An 18,990-nucleotide genomic window follows, 5' to 3' on the forward strand; every position below is an offset into this window, starting at 1 on the left:
ATGAAACCATTGGAGAAGCCGTTATTGACTAGAACCTGCCTTACCCTACAGAGTTCTTCGTCGACTTGCTTCCATTCTGAGCTGTGGCTGAGAGCACGGTCGACGTATGCGTTAACAACACTCCTCTTGTACCTGTCAGGGCAGTCGCTGTTGGCATTTAGGCACATTCCTATGTTTGTTTCCTTTGTGTAGACTGCAGTGTGGAAACCTCCGCCCTTTTCCATGACTGTTACATCTAGAAAAGGCAGCTTCCCATCCTTTTCCGTCTCGTAAGTGAAACGCAGCACGGAACTCTGCTCAAATGCCTCCTTCAGCTCCTGCAGATGTCTGACATCAGGTACCTGTGTAAAAATGTCGTCAACATACCTGCAGTATATGGCCGGTTTCAAGTTCATGTCGACTAAGACTTTTTGCTCGATGGTACCCATGTAGAAGTTTGCAAACAGGACACCTAGGGGAGAACCCATAGCGACCCCATCTACTTGCTTATACATATGCCCATCCGGGCTCAAGAAGGGTGCCTCTTTAGTACAAGCTTGGAGTAGTTTCCTCAGAATACTTTCTGGCATGTCAAGAGGAGTACAGGCTGGATCACGATACACTCTGTCAAGACGCACAAAATGTCAAGACGCACAAGCCCGGAAACCCACTTCGGCCAATCATTAGCCAGATACCCACACCCACGTACAGATTGGCAAAGCGACTCAACGGCCTGCTGACTCCTTATGTTCCTTGCGCCTTCAGCCTGAAGTCTCCAAAGGAATTTGTGGACTTACTGCGGGGCGCACGGGCCACAGGGATAAGAGCCTCGTTGGACGTAGAATCGCTGTTTACCAACGTACCTGTGGACGAGACAATCGGAATGATAGCCGACAGAGTGTATCGTGATCCAGCCTGTACTCCTCTTGACATGCCAGAAAGTATTCTGAGGAAACTACTCCAAGCTTGTACTAAAGAGGCACCCTTCTTGAGCCCGGATGGGCATATGTATAAGCAAGTAGATGGGGTCGCTATGGGTTCTCCCCTAGGTGTCCTGTTTGCAAACTTCTACATGGGTACCATCGAGCAAAAAGTCTTAGTCGACATGAACTTGAAACCGGCCATATACTGCAGGTATGTTGACGACATTTTTACACAGGTACCTGATGTCAGACATCTGCAGGAGCTGAAGGAGGCATTTGAGCAGAGTTCCGTGCTGCGTTTCACTTACGAGACGGAAAAGGATGGGAAGCTGCCTTTTCTAGATGTAACAGTCATGGAAAAGGGCGGAGGTTTCCACACTGCAGTCTACACAAAGGAAACAAACATAGGAATGTGCCTAAATGCCAACAGCGACTGCCCTGACAGGTACAAGAGGAGTGTTGTTAACGCATACGTCGACCGTGCTCTCAGCCACAGCTCAGAATGGAAGCAAGTCGACGAAGAACTCTGTAGGGTAAGGCAGGTTCTAGTCAATAACGGCTTCTCCAATGGTTTCATCGAAGACATCATAAGAAGGAAAGTGAAAAGCCATGCAACCTCCGAAGAGACAACTAACACCACACCTATACCCCCTATTAGACTATTTTACAGGAACTTCTTTTCCACAGCTCATAAAACAGAGGAAAGGGTCCTGAAAGATATTGTTAATAGAAACGTTTTCCCTACAGACAAAAATCAGAGGATACAACTGACGATTTACTATAAAACCAGAAAAACGGCCAGCCTACTCATGAGAAACTCTCCAGACACGAAACAGAACGCTTTAAAAGAGACTAACGTCGTCTATGCCTTCAAATGCCCACTTGGGGACTGTAAGCTCCAAAAAACCCAGTATATAGGCAAGACAACAACATCTCTTTCTAGGCGTTTAACGATGCATAAACAACAGGGCTCCATTAAGGAACATATAATCTCTTCCCATAACCAAACCATCGCCAGAGAAATCCTAGTAAACAACACAGAAATCATCGATAGATACAGCGATAGCAGGCGGCTTGACGTTTGCGAGGCACTACACATCAAGAAGTCAACACCAGCAATCAACAGCCAATTATTGCACAACTATATTCTACCCACCTCAAGACTCCGCTCCAATATAGAAGCATCAAGAAATATGGACCAATAGGCTTTCTACAAACACTTCTATTCAATATCCATTGTTTCGTGTTCTGTCTTGTGTTGATACTTTTAATACCCTATTAATATCCTCTAATGCCACATCATCCTTCCCACCTCACTCAAATGTAATGCCACATCACCCTTCCCACCTCACTCAAATGTAGATATAAAATCAGGGAAATGCAAGTTCTAATCAGTTGTGTATTTGTGAAGTCTTTGAAAATGTAATAAGTTTTACGAAACGCGCCCGTGTCGCGTCAGACTAGAAATAAAAATGAATTTTGGAGAAGTGATTTTTGATTTACCTCCAACAGTGAAGCATAATGTACGAAAGATTGAGAAAATTCGTGTTAGAATTATTAATCTTACTTTTTCGGTCATATTTAATAAAATATGTCTACAGGAAAGACTGCTACCAAAATATACTAATATATATATATGTATATATATATATATATGTATATATATATATATATGTATATATATATATATATATATATATATATGTATATATATATATGTATATATACATATATATATATGTATATATATATATGTATATATATATATATATATATATATATATATATATATATGTATATATATATATATATGTATATATATATATATATATATATATATATATATGTATATATATATATATGTATATATATATATATATATATATATATATATATATATATATATATATATATATATATGTATATATATATATATGTATATATATATATGTATATATATATATGTATATATATATATATGTATATATATATATGTATATATATATATGTATATATATATATGTCGTACCTAGTAGCCAGAACTCACTTCTCAGCCTACTATTCAAGGCCCGATTTGCCTAATAAGCCAAGTTTTCCTGAATTAATATATTTTCTCTAATTTTTTTCTTATAAAATGATAAAGCAACCCTTTTCTCTATGTATGAGGTCAATTTTTTTTTATTGGAGTTAAAATGAACGTAGATATATGACCGAACCTAACCAACCCTACCTAACCTAACCTAACCTATATTTATAGGTAAGGTTAGGTTAGGTAGCCAAAAAAAGCTAGGTTAGGTTAGGTTAGGTAGGTTAGGTAGACGAAAAAACATTAATTCATGAAAACTTGGCTTATTAGGCAAATCGGGCCTTGAATAGTAGGCTGAGAAGTGCGTTCTGGCTATTAGGTACGACATATATATATATATGTATATATATATATATATATATATATATATATATATATATATATATATATATATATATATATATATATATTCAAATGACTTCTTAGGTTCCTTTACAAAATAAACTTGTGGTCAATTATTCATTTACAGGAATTAGTGACCAGGATTGTGATAATAACAGAATTGTGGTGATAATAAGCACTGTGCGTAGTATTGTGGGAGGAGTAATTGTGGTGAGGGAGCAAGGGAGGGAATCGAGGTAGCCTCACTGTGTGTGGCAGCCACTCTTGTTTTGCTCACCATACTAGCTTAGTGGTTTGCTATGGTGAACACATATGTACATGGGTATATACAATGTGAAGAATGTATATACAATGATGACATCACGGGTTACGCGCCGACCCCCATTGCAGCCAAACTAAGTACAATTTCGACTTTCAGTTACTATGTCCATACTAAGGGAAGGGTTTTTGACACTTTCAAAACAAAAAATAAGTTTTTCCAGAGAATTTATTTCCTGCGCACTGCAGGGGTGTCATATTTGGAAGCCAAGCAGTTGAGAGGTTAATGAAAATTGTGTTTATATGGCACCATGATCTTGGTACCATGTCACCAGATATATTATCATTCATTCATTATGACAAACCCAATAGTGTGGGGAAGGCAACATTGGTTCTGAAACTGGCACCACTGGCCTACCAAGACCAAAGGAACCCCGAACCCTGGCACGACCATTCCAGAGAACGAACAAGTCAGACATAGGGCAACAGCTAGACAAAGCCGCCTGCAGATACTGCAAAACCGCAGAATCTGCAAACAGCAACGGACAAAAGGGAGACAAAAACCTAAGAGCCAGGGCCCACACAGATTCCAGGGAGAGAGCAAGCACAGCCTGCTGGCATGCAAAGCGAGAAGCAAAGAACAGAGATACTGACTCCTTCAAAATCGGCGCAAACAACTTTAACAAGGCAGCTGACACTCGAGTCACCAAGGCAAGCGCACCTGGCACTGGCCCGGCATCCAGCACCTCCACATTCTTCTGAATTACTCCTTGTAGAGTCCATAGGGTTAACTGTATCCCCATTACCCTCTGCTGCCCCTTGGTCTGCCTCCCTGTCTCCTGCAGGTGCTGCTACCCTTTCATTATTAGGATGGGTATCACTAGTTGCCCCACCCCCCACCTGAAGGGTCTTCAAAATTTCCTGTGAACCTTGGCATGAGCTGATCTGCATGCCTTTTCCAATTAATGTTCCCAAAACTCTGCACTTGCACAATGAAATTCCTGTGGCCCAGGACTTTCCTAATTTTTCCTTCCACCCAGGACTTTCTACTTCCAAAATTCCTTGCATATACTGCATCCCCCTCATTAAACAACAATTCCTCTCCCTGAGCCAACTGACTGGCCAAGCTAGTTACCATTTGTCTTTATCGGGATCTGTCATTACTGCTTCCATGTGCACTTTAAAGTGCCTATTAAACAGTAATTCAGAAGGAGATTTACCAGTAGTAGAATGAACAGTTTCCTTTGATTATATAAAAATCTATAAAGCCTTGTATTAATAGTACCTTCCGTAAACCGCTTTAACCCTTCTTTCAAGGATCTCGCTGCTCTCTCTGGTAGACCATTTGAAGAAGGATTATAGGGGGCAGGTGTTACATGTTTAATACCATTTTTTCGAAAAAAAATCCTCAATTTCCACAGAAACAAAATAAGGAGCATTGTCTGAGACAATTATGTCTGGCAATCCAAAATTACAAAATGTTTTCCTTAGTAATTCACAAGTTACAGATGATGTGGTGGAATTACACACATGAACATCCATAAATTTTGTGTATGAATCCACCACCACTAGGTAATATTTGTTATCCATAGGTCCCGCATAATCTATATGAAGTCTAGACCAGGGTTTTCCAGTGCATGACCAAGAAAGTACTGGGGCCTGTGGTTTCTGATAATTCTTAAAGCAAATATGACAATTTTTTCTTACCTCAGCAATATCCTGGTCTATTTTTGGCCACCAACCCCAACTTCTAGCTTCTGCTTTCATAGCATTTATGCCATTATGGCCTACATGCAGCTGTTCCAAAATCTTACATCTTAATTCCCCAGGCACCACCACTCTATTCCTGTACAAGAGTACATCCTGGTGAATACTAAGGTCAGCCTTTACTGCAGCATACTCTGACAATAATAAATTATCATTCCAACCATATTTGACATATTTCATCAACAGATTTAATTTGGGATCTCTACCCATTGCCTTCCTAATAATCTGGAATGAAATATCCTCAAAAGTCATAGATTCCACCAGGTTAACATACTCCACTGGAATACTGGAATTTAATTCTTCTGTCACAGGCAATCTACTTAATGCATCAGCTACTACATTATCCTTGCCTGGCTTAAACTCTAAATCATGCTCAAACTGCTAGAGTAGTAATGCCCATCTTTGAATTCTAGCAGTGGCATTAATTGGAATGTGCTTACCTCTGCCAAACAATCCTAGCAGGGGTTTATGGTCTGTTCTAGCAAGAAATTTCCTCCCCAGCAGAAAATACCTCAGTTTTTTTTTACAGCATATACCACAGCTAAGGCTTCTTTATCTAACTGTGAATAATTCTGTTCTGCAAGAGATAATTTCTTGCTAGCAAAATATACTACTTTATCCTGACCATCTACTTCCTGTAATAATACACAACCCACTCCTACTGGGGAAGCATCTACCTCCAGTTTTAACAGGAGTCTACCTGTAAAATTAGTGAGCACTGGAGAATTGATAATTCCTGCTTAATATTTCTGAAGGCATTTTCCTCTCTTGCTGCCCACTTAAATCTGGCCCCTTTTTTCAACAATTCATACAAGGGTGCTAATTTTGTTGAAAAGTTCTTCACGAACTTACAAAAATATGTAACCATCCCAACAAAAGACTGTACTTCCCCAACTGATGTTGGGGCTGGGGCATCTATTATAGCAGCTACATTTTTGTGAGAAGGAGTAAAGCCCTTACCTGAAATATGGTACCCCAGATATTCAATGGCCTTGGTCTTCAACGTTGTTTTACTCTTATTAATCTTCACATTGTGCTTTTGCAAAAGATTCAAAACTTGTTCTAATCTAGCATCATGCACTTCCTCATTCTCTCCACATACAATAATGTCATCTAGAAAACTAGCCACACCTTCAATGTTTACTATCAACTGGGACATGAATCTCTGAAAAATTGCTGGAGACGAGGAGAATCCAAAAGGAAGTCTTTTATACTTAACCCCTTGTGGGTATTAATCACTAACAATTTCTGGCTCTCCTCCTCTACAGGAATTTGCAAGTAAGCATCTTTCAGGTCAATCTTAGAAAAAATTGCCCCCATGCAGACCACTGACAACAACTCATCTATCTTAGGTACAGGGTACTTCTCACAGTGTAAGCGGTTGTTCAGTTCCTTGACGTCTGCACAGATTCTCAAGGATTTCCGATCTCCCTTCAACACTGGTACAACTGGGGCTGCCCACTCACTATGTGTAATTGGCTATAAGATGCCTTCTGCCACATGCTTTCCAGGGCTGATTCTACCAATTGCTTGTAATGAAACGGCACTGTTCTTGCCTTGAAAAATTTAGGTGAAGCCCCACTTTTCAGGTGAATTTGCCACCATGCTATTAATTGGCTTCTCTGCCTCCATTGAATATTTATCTAGCATTTGTTCGGCACTTTTAATTGTTTTAACTATTGACAATTCATCTAGGCCCGCCAAGAAAATTCCCACTTTTTCCATGAGATCCTTACCACATAGGCTAGGATTATGTGAATCCACTACATAAAAATCCTGGACAATTTCTTTAACATTATAACCCACTTTTGCCGACACCTTGCCACAGACCTTAATCGGTACATTATCATAAGCACTTAATGATTTTTTACCTGGTTTTACATTCAATTGCAAGGTATCTGCCCAGTCTCTAGACAATGTTGACACTGCAGCACCAGTGTCCAGTTCCAAGGGAACTAACTTCCCACTAATTACAAAATTCACCACTTGTGACTTCACTGAACATACCTTTTCTTTCACCGAATATAGTCTATTTTCCTCACCTGCAGCTTCTTCAGACGGTTTCCCTTCCTCTACTGCCTTGACCACAGTACCACTACCTCTTCTTTCTGCATTCCCTGGTCATCTCCTCTCCCAGGCCTTGCTGTTCCTGTTCAGATATTCCCTACACACTCTCTGCAAGTGTCCCTCCTTGTTACAAAAGTTGCATATATAGGCACAAAACTTGCACTTGCTACTTATGTGATTGTATCCACAGTGTTTACATCTGGTCTGGCCCTGTACGACCATAATTTCCTTAGTAGAAGTCTTACTTCCAAAAGCCCTTTCCAGGTTCAATATCTTCTCAAGCACTGTCCATGAAGTCATCGATTGTAGATCCAAATTTTCTGCCACCAGGTTAGGGAAATAATTCTCCTTTTCCACTGCCATGAACAACTGGTCCCTAACCCTGCCATCCAACTGTGCTCCGAAGTTGCAGTGGTTAGCCAAAGCCTTCAATTCCGCAAATAAATCCTGTACAGATTCCTGCTGCTTTTTCGTCCTCTTCTGGAAATCCATCAAACTCCTGTGATATGATGGTTTCACCACATACTGACATCTAAGCAGGACAATCAGGTCTACATAGGTCTTTGTGTGGGGCAGCTCAGGTGCACACAAATTTCCGAGAACACTATATGCTTCAGAACCCAGTGAAACTAAGAGTACTGCTTTCTTGTTGGCGTCTTCCTTAATCCCCCCGTACTGAAAGTTTGCTTCTAGCAGGTTGAGCCACAGGTCCAATGAGATCTTGGCAGTGTTTAACGGCTCCATTGACATGAGCGGCGTAGCCATGGCCACGGTGGTAGCACACTCAACTTTTGTACGTGAAGCGTCCACTCGTCCACACGACATACCCTGCTCTCTCTTGATCCTCACACCACGTCTCGTACCCAGGCTCTCTGCCAGAGATGTTTAATCCTCGTCGCCACTGTTATAGTTGAAGGCTGAAGAGAAACAATCTTTGTCCACATGGTTTTATTCTCAGCCAATAACAACAACAACAAAACAATTATCAGGTACATGAAATATTATTAACCAGATCATAAACAAAAGAGCATCTGTTCCAAACATGCTACCTCTAACATCTGTAGTACTCAATCCCAACAAGGAACCAAACTCGAACCCGACACCAGTGGCCTACCACGACGAGAGAAACCCCAAGCCTTGGCATGACCCTTCCGGGAAGGCCCACCACGGGACCCCTGGAGAACCAGCAAGTCAGACATAGGACGGCAAGAAGCTGAAGCAGCCTGAATATACTGTGCAACGGCTGAAGCCTCAAACAGGAGAGGACAAAAGGGCAAAGACATCCTAAGAGTCAAGGCCCAAGCGGATTCCACAGAAGAGGCAAGCACCGCCTGCTGACACGCGAGCCGGGAAGCATAAAACAGCACAACCACATCCCGCAAGATCGGCGCGAAAAGCTTCAGCAAGGCAGCCGACTAGTGAGCCGACGAGCGAGTCACCGAGGCCAAGGCGCCTGAACCAGGAACAGCCCCAAGTGCCCCCACATCCTCCGTGAGGCTGAAGCCAAAAGGTCCCAGGCGCGCAAGTCCTCAGCCACCAGCGCCGCCAAAAGGGAAGGAACCTGCACATGGAGCTGAATGACACCAACATCTCGGGAAAGGGCAGGAGCAAACAAGCACTCATTGAGGTGCTCTAGGTTGCCCCCCAGAAAAACCTGCAGCACTGTCGAAGCCTCCCGCCATCAAGCGTGCAGGAATGGCAAAAGGTGTGCCTGGCCTCCAAGGTAAAAACAAGACTGTCGGCCAGCCAGGACGACTCCGGAACCTCGTAACGGAACCAGAAAGGGAACGAAGTCCCAAACCTGAAAGCCGAGGGATTCATTGCCGAGGCATAATCCGGGTCACGCAGGAGGTTTGCCGCAAGGGCCGCTCCCACCACAGCACGTTGGATGCGATATGCCGAAAACCTCCGGAAAGACGGAACCGAAGCACCCGGGGGAACACGGAACCAAACCAGGGAAGGGTCAGACACCAAGTCCAACTCATACATAGAGGGGGAAAAAGAAAACCCCACTCCTTGTAACAGTAAGCCCCGCTCAGAGGGCAGAAAACCCAGGCGGGGTCCAGCGGGGCCCAAGGCCCCAAGTCAGCCTCTCCTCAGCCCCAAGGTCCTCCATTGCAGGACCCGGGGCCGAGTCCTCCTCCCAAGCACCGACCCCACCAGACAAGGCCGGTGCAGCCGTAGAAGCTGGACAGAAGGGGGCTCACTGGTCAGACCCAAAGGCTTCGGTCGGGGGAGTAGACTCGAATGCCTCCGTTGCCACACCGGAAGGGGCATCCTCCGAGGCTGCCCAAGTCTCAAGACCAACTAACCCCTGCCCTGACTCCGAAACCCTCAGACGTTTCCGGGCCGGAAGCAGGGGAGGGGGACCAGAATGAACAACAGGAGGGGAAGGACGAGGAGGTGCGGACTGAACCAGGGTCGAGGCGACCCGCACCCCCAAGTCGGGGTCCCTATAAGCAAAACGGGGCAGCCACAGGGCATCCAGGTGAGCAACCAACCGAGCGCGTTGCAAACAACGAAACCTAGAATACAACGCCTGCACAACCTGTACCCGAAGAAGATCATCCGCAGATTGGGTAAATTAAGTCACCAGCAAGCAGCAAAACTCACAAGTCTCAGGGTCGAAAGTCTCACCGACCCAACAGGTAGCGTGACAGAGGCAAAAATCGTGAGGGTCACCTTGAGACAAGGGGACCGAACAACCCTCAAACTTGCATGAAGCGAGGGGGGGGAGCCCGGGGTCGCATCCATCGGACCTACGCATCCCCTAGGGGGATTCATAGGGTCCTGAGCATTTACTATAAGAGGACTCGCGCCCAGGTAAACCCAGGCAGGGTACTGCTAACTGGCACCCAAAACTACCAAACAAACTGTCTACAGTTGAACCCCAGGGATGTGTACGCTCACGGGGACCTAGCAGGGGGCACCACTAAGTATCAGGATGAAGCCAAACACCAGTGGCAAGTAGGGCAGAACCCCCTACCAAGGCAAAAACAAAAAGAAAAACAAAACCCCACAAGAGGAAAACGTACCCCAAGAAACAGAGCCGGCCACTGTGATGGGTGACAACAAGCTGCACAGCACCCTGCGCCCCATACCAGTGCAAAACTGCCTCCTACCCTAAAGTAAACTAGGGAGACAAAACACCCAAGTACCCAAAGGGTGGGCGAAAAACCGAGCAGTTAAACGGACCCACAGAGGCAGATCCCAAGAAACCTGTAGAAGGTAACCCCAAGCTCCAAGAGCAGAACTTACAGGGCACTTAGGGAAGGGAACCCTAGGCACATGCAGCCCGAGTACTGAAGAGTAACTCCTGGCTCTCGCACCCTTGGAGAACAGCCGCCACACACAAGGCTCAGCGCCGTAAAAGTCTGGAGCCAGAGCACACAACCGCTGCCTATAGCATCAGCCTCAAGAACTGGGATGTGGACTGCCAGCACGGTAGGTCTGGGGTGCCCCCTTCCCCCTCCCGGGGAGGGGGGAGCTGCACAGACGGCGGCGCGGCAATGGGTGATGTCACACTAGTTTCCTCATTTTTGTTTGGGGAGTTCTATCCACTTGTTCAGCTTTTGGTAGCAATATTTTCACTAGAATAGGGGTTTGTTTTGGGATGCTTACCTTTCTGGGTGCCTGACCCAGTCGATAGCAGACACAGAATGCTTCCAACCACACGAGGCTTCTATAGGTCATTGCTTCCCCTGCCTCTCTGAGGGGGCCAGGTTCTGGCCATGGTCCCCGGTATGCCCAAAGAACTCCATACACATGACTGATGCCAAAGTCTGACATTAGCATATCAGCCTAGATAGCTCCGGGGAGCCTCAGGGTCTCACCCAGAAAGATACGGGAAAAAAAGATAAAGGAAATCAGAGTAAAGATATGGAAATAAGCTTGATAATCATGAAAAACACTGAATGAGGAAACAAGGGAAAACAGAAACCTATTTTGGGAAGAAGTTAGAGAATGCCACAAGGAAGCTTATGGAAAAGTCAATGGTGCACTTTGAAAGCATGATGGGTGGAATTTATGAAATACTTGCCAGAAATACTTGCCAGTGTGAATGTAATTGGGTTTACTGGCATGATGGCATGGCAAGTGCAGGATAAATACCAGAAGATATATCTACGGAAGGGATTAGTACCCTGGTGGTTAATACACATTTTCAGATCTGATTTAATGGTTTGAGATTTATATCTCCATGCATAGCAATGTTTCTTTCTGTAGGAAGCTCTGTTGGCTCCCTGAAGCTATCCGAACTGATATGTGCTATACTTTAAATGCTGGTGTTTTAATCCAGTTTTGGCTAGTTCAAGTAGTGTAATCATATCCATACCAGCTTACCTTATACAGTATACTTAAAGAAAGATGACACCATTCAATGGATAGACAACCTTGTGTTTCTTTCTCTTTCATTTTAAGGAAGTTAATACAGTAAACATGTGTATGATATAAGCTACACATACAGTACCTCCATTAGTCTCTCAGGAACCCGCTTCCTTAAGCGATTTCTGCTGCTCTCCCGGATCCCTCTCTTGAACTGAGCTTTGAGGCTGGATATTCGTCTCAACTTTGCTCCCTGCTGGTCCTCTGTAGTTATCGATCCTTCATATCTGTGTTCAAAGTCCTTCTGAAGTATTTCAAAACAGGTGTCACAGACTCGTGCTGTCTGATTCTTTTTATACTGTAAAGGAGCCCGGTTAGCAGAACAGTGGTCACACACAACCTGGGAACACCACAAATTTATGGCTTAGTTGACCTGTAATAATAATACACAGAGTAATCACACTAACGTGATGTATCAATGAAAAAATCCGTAGAAGCCATAATGAAGATTCGATCTTATGTGGTGGGTGTTCCCACACACACACGCCCTAGTCAACTAGGCCACGATATGGTAAAAACTCCTTTTACCATGTCGTGGTCTAGTTGACTAGGGTGTGTATGTGGGAACACCCACTGCATAAGGTTCAAGTCCTCATCAGAGCCTACAAATTTTCTCAATAATAATAATAATAATAATAATAATAATAATAATAATAATAATAATAATAATAATAATAATAATAATAATAATGAAAATGAGGATTAAAAATAATACAGTAAATAATATTTTTCATGGCTAGGGTATTTCATTTCGAGTTATGTTTACAATGAAGCTGTGGTACCTTGCCACAGGCGCGACAGTGGTGTCTGCGGAAAGTAAGGGTGAACTCTGCTGTACATTGTTGACACATTGTTACTCTGTAGTCGGGGATCCACACAGGAGCCTGTATAAACAATGGATGGTTGTAACAGTTATGTGGTAAATTCATAAACGTGTTCATAACATACATCTAATAAAAAGCAGGGCAAGATAAGCTAAGTTGATCTTATTATTGAAAACTGTCCACCGACTTGTGAAACATACCATGTTCCATCTCATTTGTTAATGCTACCCTCAAAGAGTACTGGTATATTAAATTTACCTGTTTGCCAAGTGTAGAAGAAGATGGTTGCCGGTAAACGAGCATTTTGGCCTGCATAAAGGTGGATCTGCGCGATGCATTGTCCTCTATGGCTTCATGTAGTGCCTCTATCCATGCATCTCGTTCATCTGCCGTGCTGTCAAAACATCATGTAATCTTTTAGTGTCTTACCTTCAAAGATTTATAATAAAGTGATTTTTGTTTAACTTTTGAAAATACTGTACTGTAATGCCATTTATTTTATATTTTTAAAGACAATAAACTATGTATTTTGATTATTTGCTTTTGATGGTAACTCAAGTCCTGATGGGATGACACCATGCATAATCTTTCTTAGGTTTCCTGTGCATAGAATCGTCCCTGAATGGTCGGAATCATGTACTTACTGTAGAATGTTTCTTGAAGGTGTGGCTGTATGTACACATTTGTCTTGAGAATGTGGTTACAGATTGCCTCTCAAAATAGATTATATCTGAATGTAGAATTTCCAGGCATTTCAGATGTTTGTAATGTTGAAAACTTAAAAGGAAATTTTGAAATATATTTTGAGAAAATTTCACAATGTGCCTTCAATTATCATGCAAGTGAAGCAGCTACTACTTGTCTCGGTGGGAAATAATGATGGGCGGAACAATTAGTTGTGTCAGTGGAGAATAATGAATTGTATCAGTGGGGAATAATGATGGGCGGGAACAATAAGTTGTGCTGGTGAGGGAATAATGATGGGGCGGGAACAATGAGTTGTCTCGGCATTATGGAGAAAGTAATACTGTACTGTAATGATAAAATAGGAAAAAGATATAAATGTACATGAAGCCATGCTAAAAGAACAGTAAAGTCGTATTTGTTAATTGGCAGTGCCGGGTTGGAAAGCCTGCAGAGTGAAGGAATGAGAGGTGAATCGCTCACCAAGCCTGCAGAGTGAAGGAACGTGAGGTGAATCACTCACCTGGCCTGCAGAGTGAAGGAACGTGAGGTGAATCACTCACCTGGCCTGCAGAGTGAAGGAACGTGAGGTTGATATGATGCTGAACTCATTCTTAAAGTCCTCTGCTTTTGGTGTTTCAACTTTCATTCCTTCCAGTGTAAGCTCATAGTTTAGTCTGAGTGCTCCGCCTGGGCTGCTAGTCACAAAGCTCGTGTACAGGAGAACATCTGACAACTGAAATGAATTTTAGTTAATACTGCATATCTGAAATGTCTTAAAACCATAATCAGCAACTACGCATTTTACATTGATTTCCCTAGTGATTGGTTAATTTTAGTTGTACAGTACTAATACTTTTACTATTTGTTCAATACTTTGGTAACCCGTCTGGGCAAGTTCCTCCCCTATACTAAAGTTGTGGAAGATAGGTATTGATGACCTTTTTCAAATTGGAAAAGATCATACTGAACTCACAGATATTTTGCTGGGTATCCTCTCAGAATTACATATTGCTTTGTTTGAATGGCCACCACATTTCTGAGAACAAGTGGGAGCATGTGGAAGTGAAGTGGAGGATGGGGGGGGTCTAGTGTGAGCCTTCCCGCAGGAAGGCGATACACCAAAGAGCCGAAGCTTAACCCCCGCAAGCACAACTAGGTGAGTACAACTAGGTGAGTAGCAGGTTGGGTGTGGTGGAGCTTTTTATGCTGCTAGTGAAGGAGAGGAGGTGGCGGCTGGTAGTGTGTGGTGCTTATGCCCACTTAAGTAGAGGTGAGGTGAGGTAACCAAGCCTTGCCCATTCCACTTAACATAAGAACTCAGTGTGTTGCTCTCTCAGAAATCTTGCATCTGCAACCCCGTTTATATCTTTTTGAAGACTACCCCAGTAATATCTGTTATGGCCACTTTAACACCAAGGTCATTTAGGTCATTAGTTTACCAAATAAACATTTAGTAATTTTAGAATTATTTTACTTCAATTTGCCCCATTACACTTTTCATCAACATCAAATATTTTGCATAGAAGGGGTTACTGCCAAGTTTCCTAATAGGTGCCGCCTCACTAAAGTCTCGTCTACCCCTCACATCATCACTGTTCTTAAATTTCTACGTGTGCACAGGTCTTGCTTGGCCTTCTTCAGATTAAAAGCTCATGAGCTCACGTGTATTCATCCTCCACGTCCTAGATACTCCTCAGCATACTCATGAAAGGGTATGTACTCATTCTCTATTCTGTCACCAGTTTTAATATTTATGTTTTAATAATCTTCTATTCATTGCATCATACCTCTGTGCTCTAAAATATTCTTGTAATTTCAGTAACCTTAACTCTTTCATCTGTGATTATACTGAGTTTAGTACTTTATATGCTTTCCTCTAATCCTTGTAACTTTCATTGCCTAATATATGCACATTTCTATCTCCACTCTCTCAATTTATATACTGTACATTTCTTTCTCTCTTTGCATATAATCTCCAGTTTTTAAAGGTTAACTGTACAGAACTCTCATTGTCTATAAAACTGATTTCACTCTCTAGAATTAATAAAGATAGTTTTAAATTATGGTTAAACTTATAATGTTGTCATAATTAGCAGTGCTATTTGCTACTAGTGTTCTGCTTCTATTGTTAGACTGGTTCTAATTAACAGGTGACATACATACCTGTGTAAAAACAAATGTGCACTCTGTAAAACACACAACAAACAAACTGTAATGTAAAATATAAATTTTTACTTAACTGTTGTAAATTTTTGTGTGAGTGAGAATGTTTGCAAGTTATCAGGTTAATTCTGCGGGAGACTCATTCCAGAAACACTATCCACAAGATGCAGAATTATATTTATGATCATAATAAAATAATAAAAATAGATAAAGCAGAAGAATGTATCCAAAAGATAAGAATAGTTGTCATGTGACATTATCATATTTAAACTGACTTCCTGACAAGATTTGTGACCTTTCAAGTAGAGGAAAAGCATCTGTGTGGAGTGTGTCTCTCTTGGTGAGGTTCTGCCCGCACAGTTTAAGGTCAAGAAGCTCTGGTGACACTAGCTATTGTTGTGTGCCATCTTCCGTCATCATCACTTTTATCTTAACTTCACTCAGTATCAACTATTGATTGTTACAATATATATATATATATATATATATATATATATATTGTCACGATCTGCTATTTGCCATAATTCAGAAATTGTTAACATTTATTATTTATCATCATCATCTGCTATTTATTACCAATATCATTATACAGGTGTATTTATCACTGCTATCATTATATATTTGTCATCACTATCATTATATATTAGGCATCACTATCATTATATATACTAGGCCTGGTAAATATATTTGACTCATTATGTGCGTATGCTGAGGCTGAATATCCCAACATCATTGGCATCAGTGAAACATGGGGCCAAGAGGACTTAATAGAAGGGGAATTCTATCTCCCAAGATACCACCCACCATTCAGAAAGGACAGAACAACAAGAGCAGGTGGGGTGATGATGTATGTGAAAGAGGATCTGGATGCAACCAACAATGAGGACCTGAACACCATGGGATCCTCAGAGCCTGTATTGTGACACATACTAACTCAAGGCTGTAGCAAAATGACTGAGGGAGTATGCTAAGGGCTGACACAGCAGCGACAGAGGAAGTTGCGGATCTGCATAATGCGGTCAATGCGGCATCTGAAACCCTAACCCTAATAATGGGGGGACTTTAACCATGAGACCATAGATTGTGTATTTCAACCATCACAAGCAGAAGGAGAACAATTTCTATACCTGGTACAGGACTCCTTTCTCATACAGTACATACAGTATGTGGCCCATATGTGGTAACAGCATTTTGGATCTTGTGCTAGCAAGATGGCAACCAGCTACTCAGACAAAGGCCTTCTGGTGAATGTAGTATACAGTACATGGATTTTGCTAAAGCCTTTGATAAGGTCCTCCATGAAAGACTGGCAAGGAAATTACAGGTCCATGGAATAAATGGTAAACTATTAGAATGGATAAGATAATGGTTGAAACAAAGAACACAAAAGGTCATACTAAATGGGAATAATTTGGAATGTTGAAATGTGGTAAGTGCCACAAGGGTCCATTTTGTGGCCAATCGTTTTTGTCATATACATTAATGACATAAGATGAGAATATAACAAACCACATCATCAAATTTGCAAATTACAAAGATTTATGATAAAGTGGGAAATGATAATGATGTTAAAGCCTTACAAAGAAATTTACATGAACTCCACAAATGGTCAGAAGACTGGCAAATGCTTTTTATTAATTAATTAATTAATATCGACAAATACAAGACCTTGCATGTGGGGGCATAGCAACCCATGCCCCGGCTACCAAATTAATAACATTACATTACAGCAGATTGATGAAGAATAGGACCTTGGAGTCAAAATTAACCAATCACTAAAAGATGCACAACAGGGGGGAGCAGCAGTCAGAAAAGCTAACTAAGCTCTTGGAATAATCAAGCATACCTTTGACTTTAAGAAAAAGAAGGTACTGTAGTAATTCAATTGTATAAATTACTGGTGCTGTACAGCTGTAATGCTCTAATACATTTGGATTACTGTATTCATGCATGACGACCTCATTTTCAGAAAGACATCGGTGCTCTGGAGAAAATACAACACCGGGCAACAAAAGGTATTCTAAAGTTAAGTCATCTCTCGTATCAGGAACGGTTGAGGGCCACAGTGTTGGGCTAACAACACTACAAACCAGGCATGGTTTGATCTCACTGAAACATTTAAAAAACTGAGCAAATTGGAGGACGTTGATCCGGACAATTTCTTCAAAGGTCAGATGTAACAAACTAGGAGCATCGGTTTAAAGCTGAAAAAGCTTCAATGTAGAACAGGGAACAGGTGATGCTTTTTCACCCAAAGGGTTATAAACCAGCTGAAGTCATAAATACCAAAACTCTATTAAGTTTTAAAAATTACCTGAAAAACATCATCAAGGCAAATACGGGGGACCTTTGATAAGCCACCGGCTTCTTGTCCTCGTCAAGACCACTAGGATTAGTGGTCCTCAGTTAAACCAGGTAATTAATACCATCATACTGTCAAGACCATGTCTTTGCTTTTTATAACACTGTCATACTGAGAACATTCCTATTACTGTATTTGTTAATGTAGCAGGCAGGGTGTAATGATAGAAGGCTGTAATGCTGTACAGTATAACTAAAACTAATGGCCTGTAATATTGAAACTAGAATGCTGCAATGCTGAATCTAGAAAGCTGTAATGCTGAATCTGGAAAGTTGTAATAATAAATCTAGAAAGCTGTAATGCTGAATCTAGAAAGCTGTAATGATGAATCTAGAAAGCCAAAATGCTGAAACGAGAAAACTATAATGCTGAATCTAGAAAGCTGTAATGCTGAAGCTAGAAAGCTGTAATGTTGAATTTAGAAAGCTGTAATGCTGAAACGAGAAAACTGTAATGCTGAATCTAGAAAGCTGTAATGCTGAAGCTAGAAAGCTGTAATGCTGAAGCTAGAAAGCTGTAATGCTGAAGCTAGAAGGCTGTAATGCTGAAGCTAGAAAGCTGTAATGATGAAGCTAGAAAGCTGTAATGCTGAAGCTAGAAGGCTGTAATGCTGAAGCTAGAAGTCTGTAATGCTGAAACTAGAAGACTGTAATGCATAAGCTAGAAGGTTGTAGTGCTGAAGCAAGAAAGATGTAATGCTGAAGCAAGAAAGATGTAATGCTGAAGCTAGAAGGCTGTAATGCTGAAGCTAGAAAGCTGTAATGATGAAGTTAGAAAGCTGTAATTCAGAAGCTAGAAAGCTGTAATGAAGTTAGAAAAGCTGTAATGCTGAAGCTAGAATGCTGTAATGTTGAAGCTAGAATGCTGTAATGTTGAAGCTAGAACACTGTAATGCTGAAGCTAGAACACTGTAATGCTGAAGCTAGAAAGCTGTAATGAAGAAGTTAGAAAAGATGTAATGCTGAAGCTAGAACGCTGTAATGCTAAAGCTAGAAGCCTGTAATGCTGAAGCTAGAAAGCTGAAGCAAGAAAGCTGTAATGCTGAAGCTAGAAGGCTGTAATGCTGTAGCTAGAAAGCTGTAATGCTGAATCTAGAAGACTAATGCTGAAGCTAGAAAGCTGTAGTACTGAAGCTAGATGGCTATCAAT

General features: G+C 41.6%; 1 protein-coding gene across 1 annotated transcript in view; it reads right to left on the bottom strand.

Annotated features, from left to right (window-relative positions):
• The window catches only part of LOC138350032 (FYVE, RhoGEF and PH domain-containing protein 6-like), a 64,148-nt gene that overhangs the window by 7,530 nt on the left and 37,628 nt on the right, over positions 1 to 18,990 (bottom strand). Inside the window, exons 3-6 of the mRNA XM_069300279.1 lie at positions 13,877 to 14,049; positions 12,888 to 13,023; positions 12,588 to 12,689; positions 11,891 to 12,145 (exon numbers count right to left, since the gene is read on the bottom strand). Coding sequence (XP_069156380.1) covers positions 11,891 to 12,145; positions 12,588 to 12,689; positions 12,888 to 13,023; positions 13,877 to 14,049 — 666 coding nt within the window. The remainder of the gene's footprint in view (positions 1 to 11,890; positions 12,146 to 12,587; positions 12,690 to 12,887; positions 13,024 to 13,876; positions 14,050 to 18,990) is intronic.

This window comes from Procambarus clarkii, chromosome 43, assembly GCF_040958095.1.
Source record: "Procambarus clarkii isolate CNS0578487 chromosome 43, FALCON_Pclarkii_2.0, whole genome shotgun sequence".
Classification (NCBI taxonomy): Eukaryota; Metazoa; Arthropoda; class Malacostraca; order Decapoda; family Cambaridae; genus Procambarus; species Procambarus clarkii.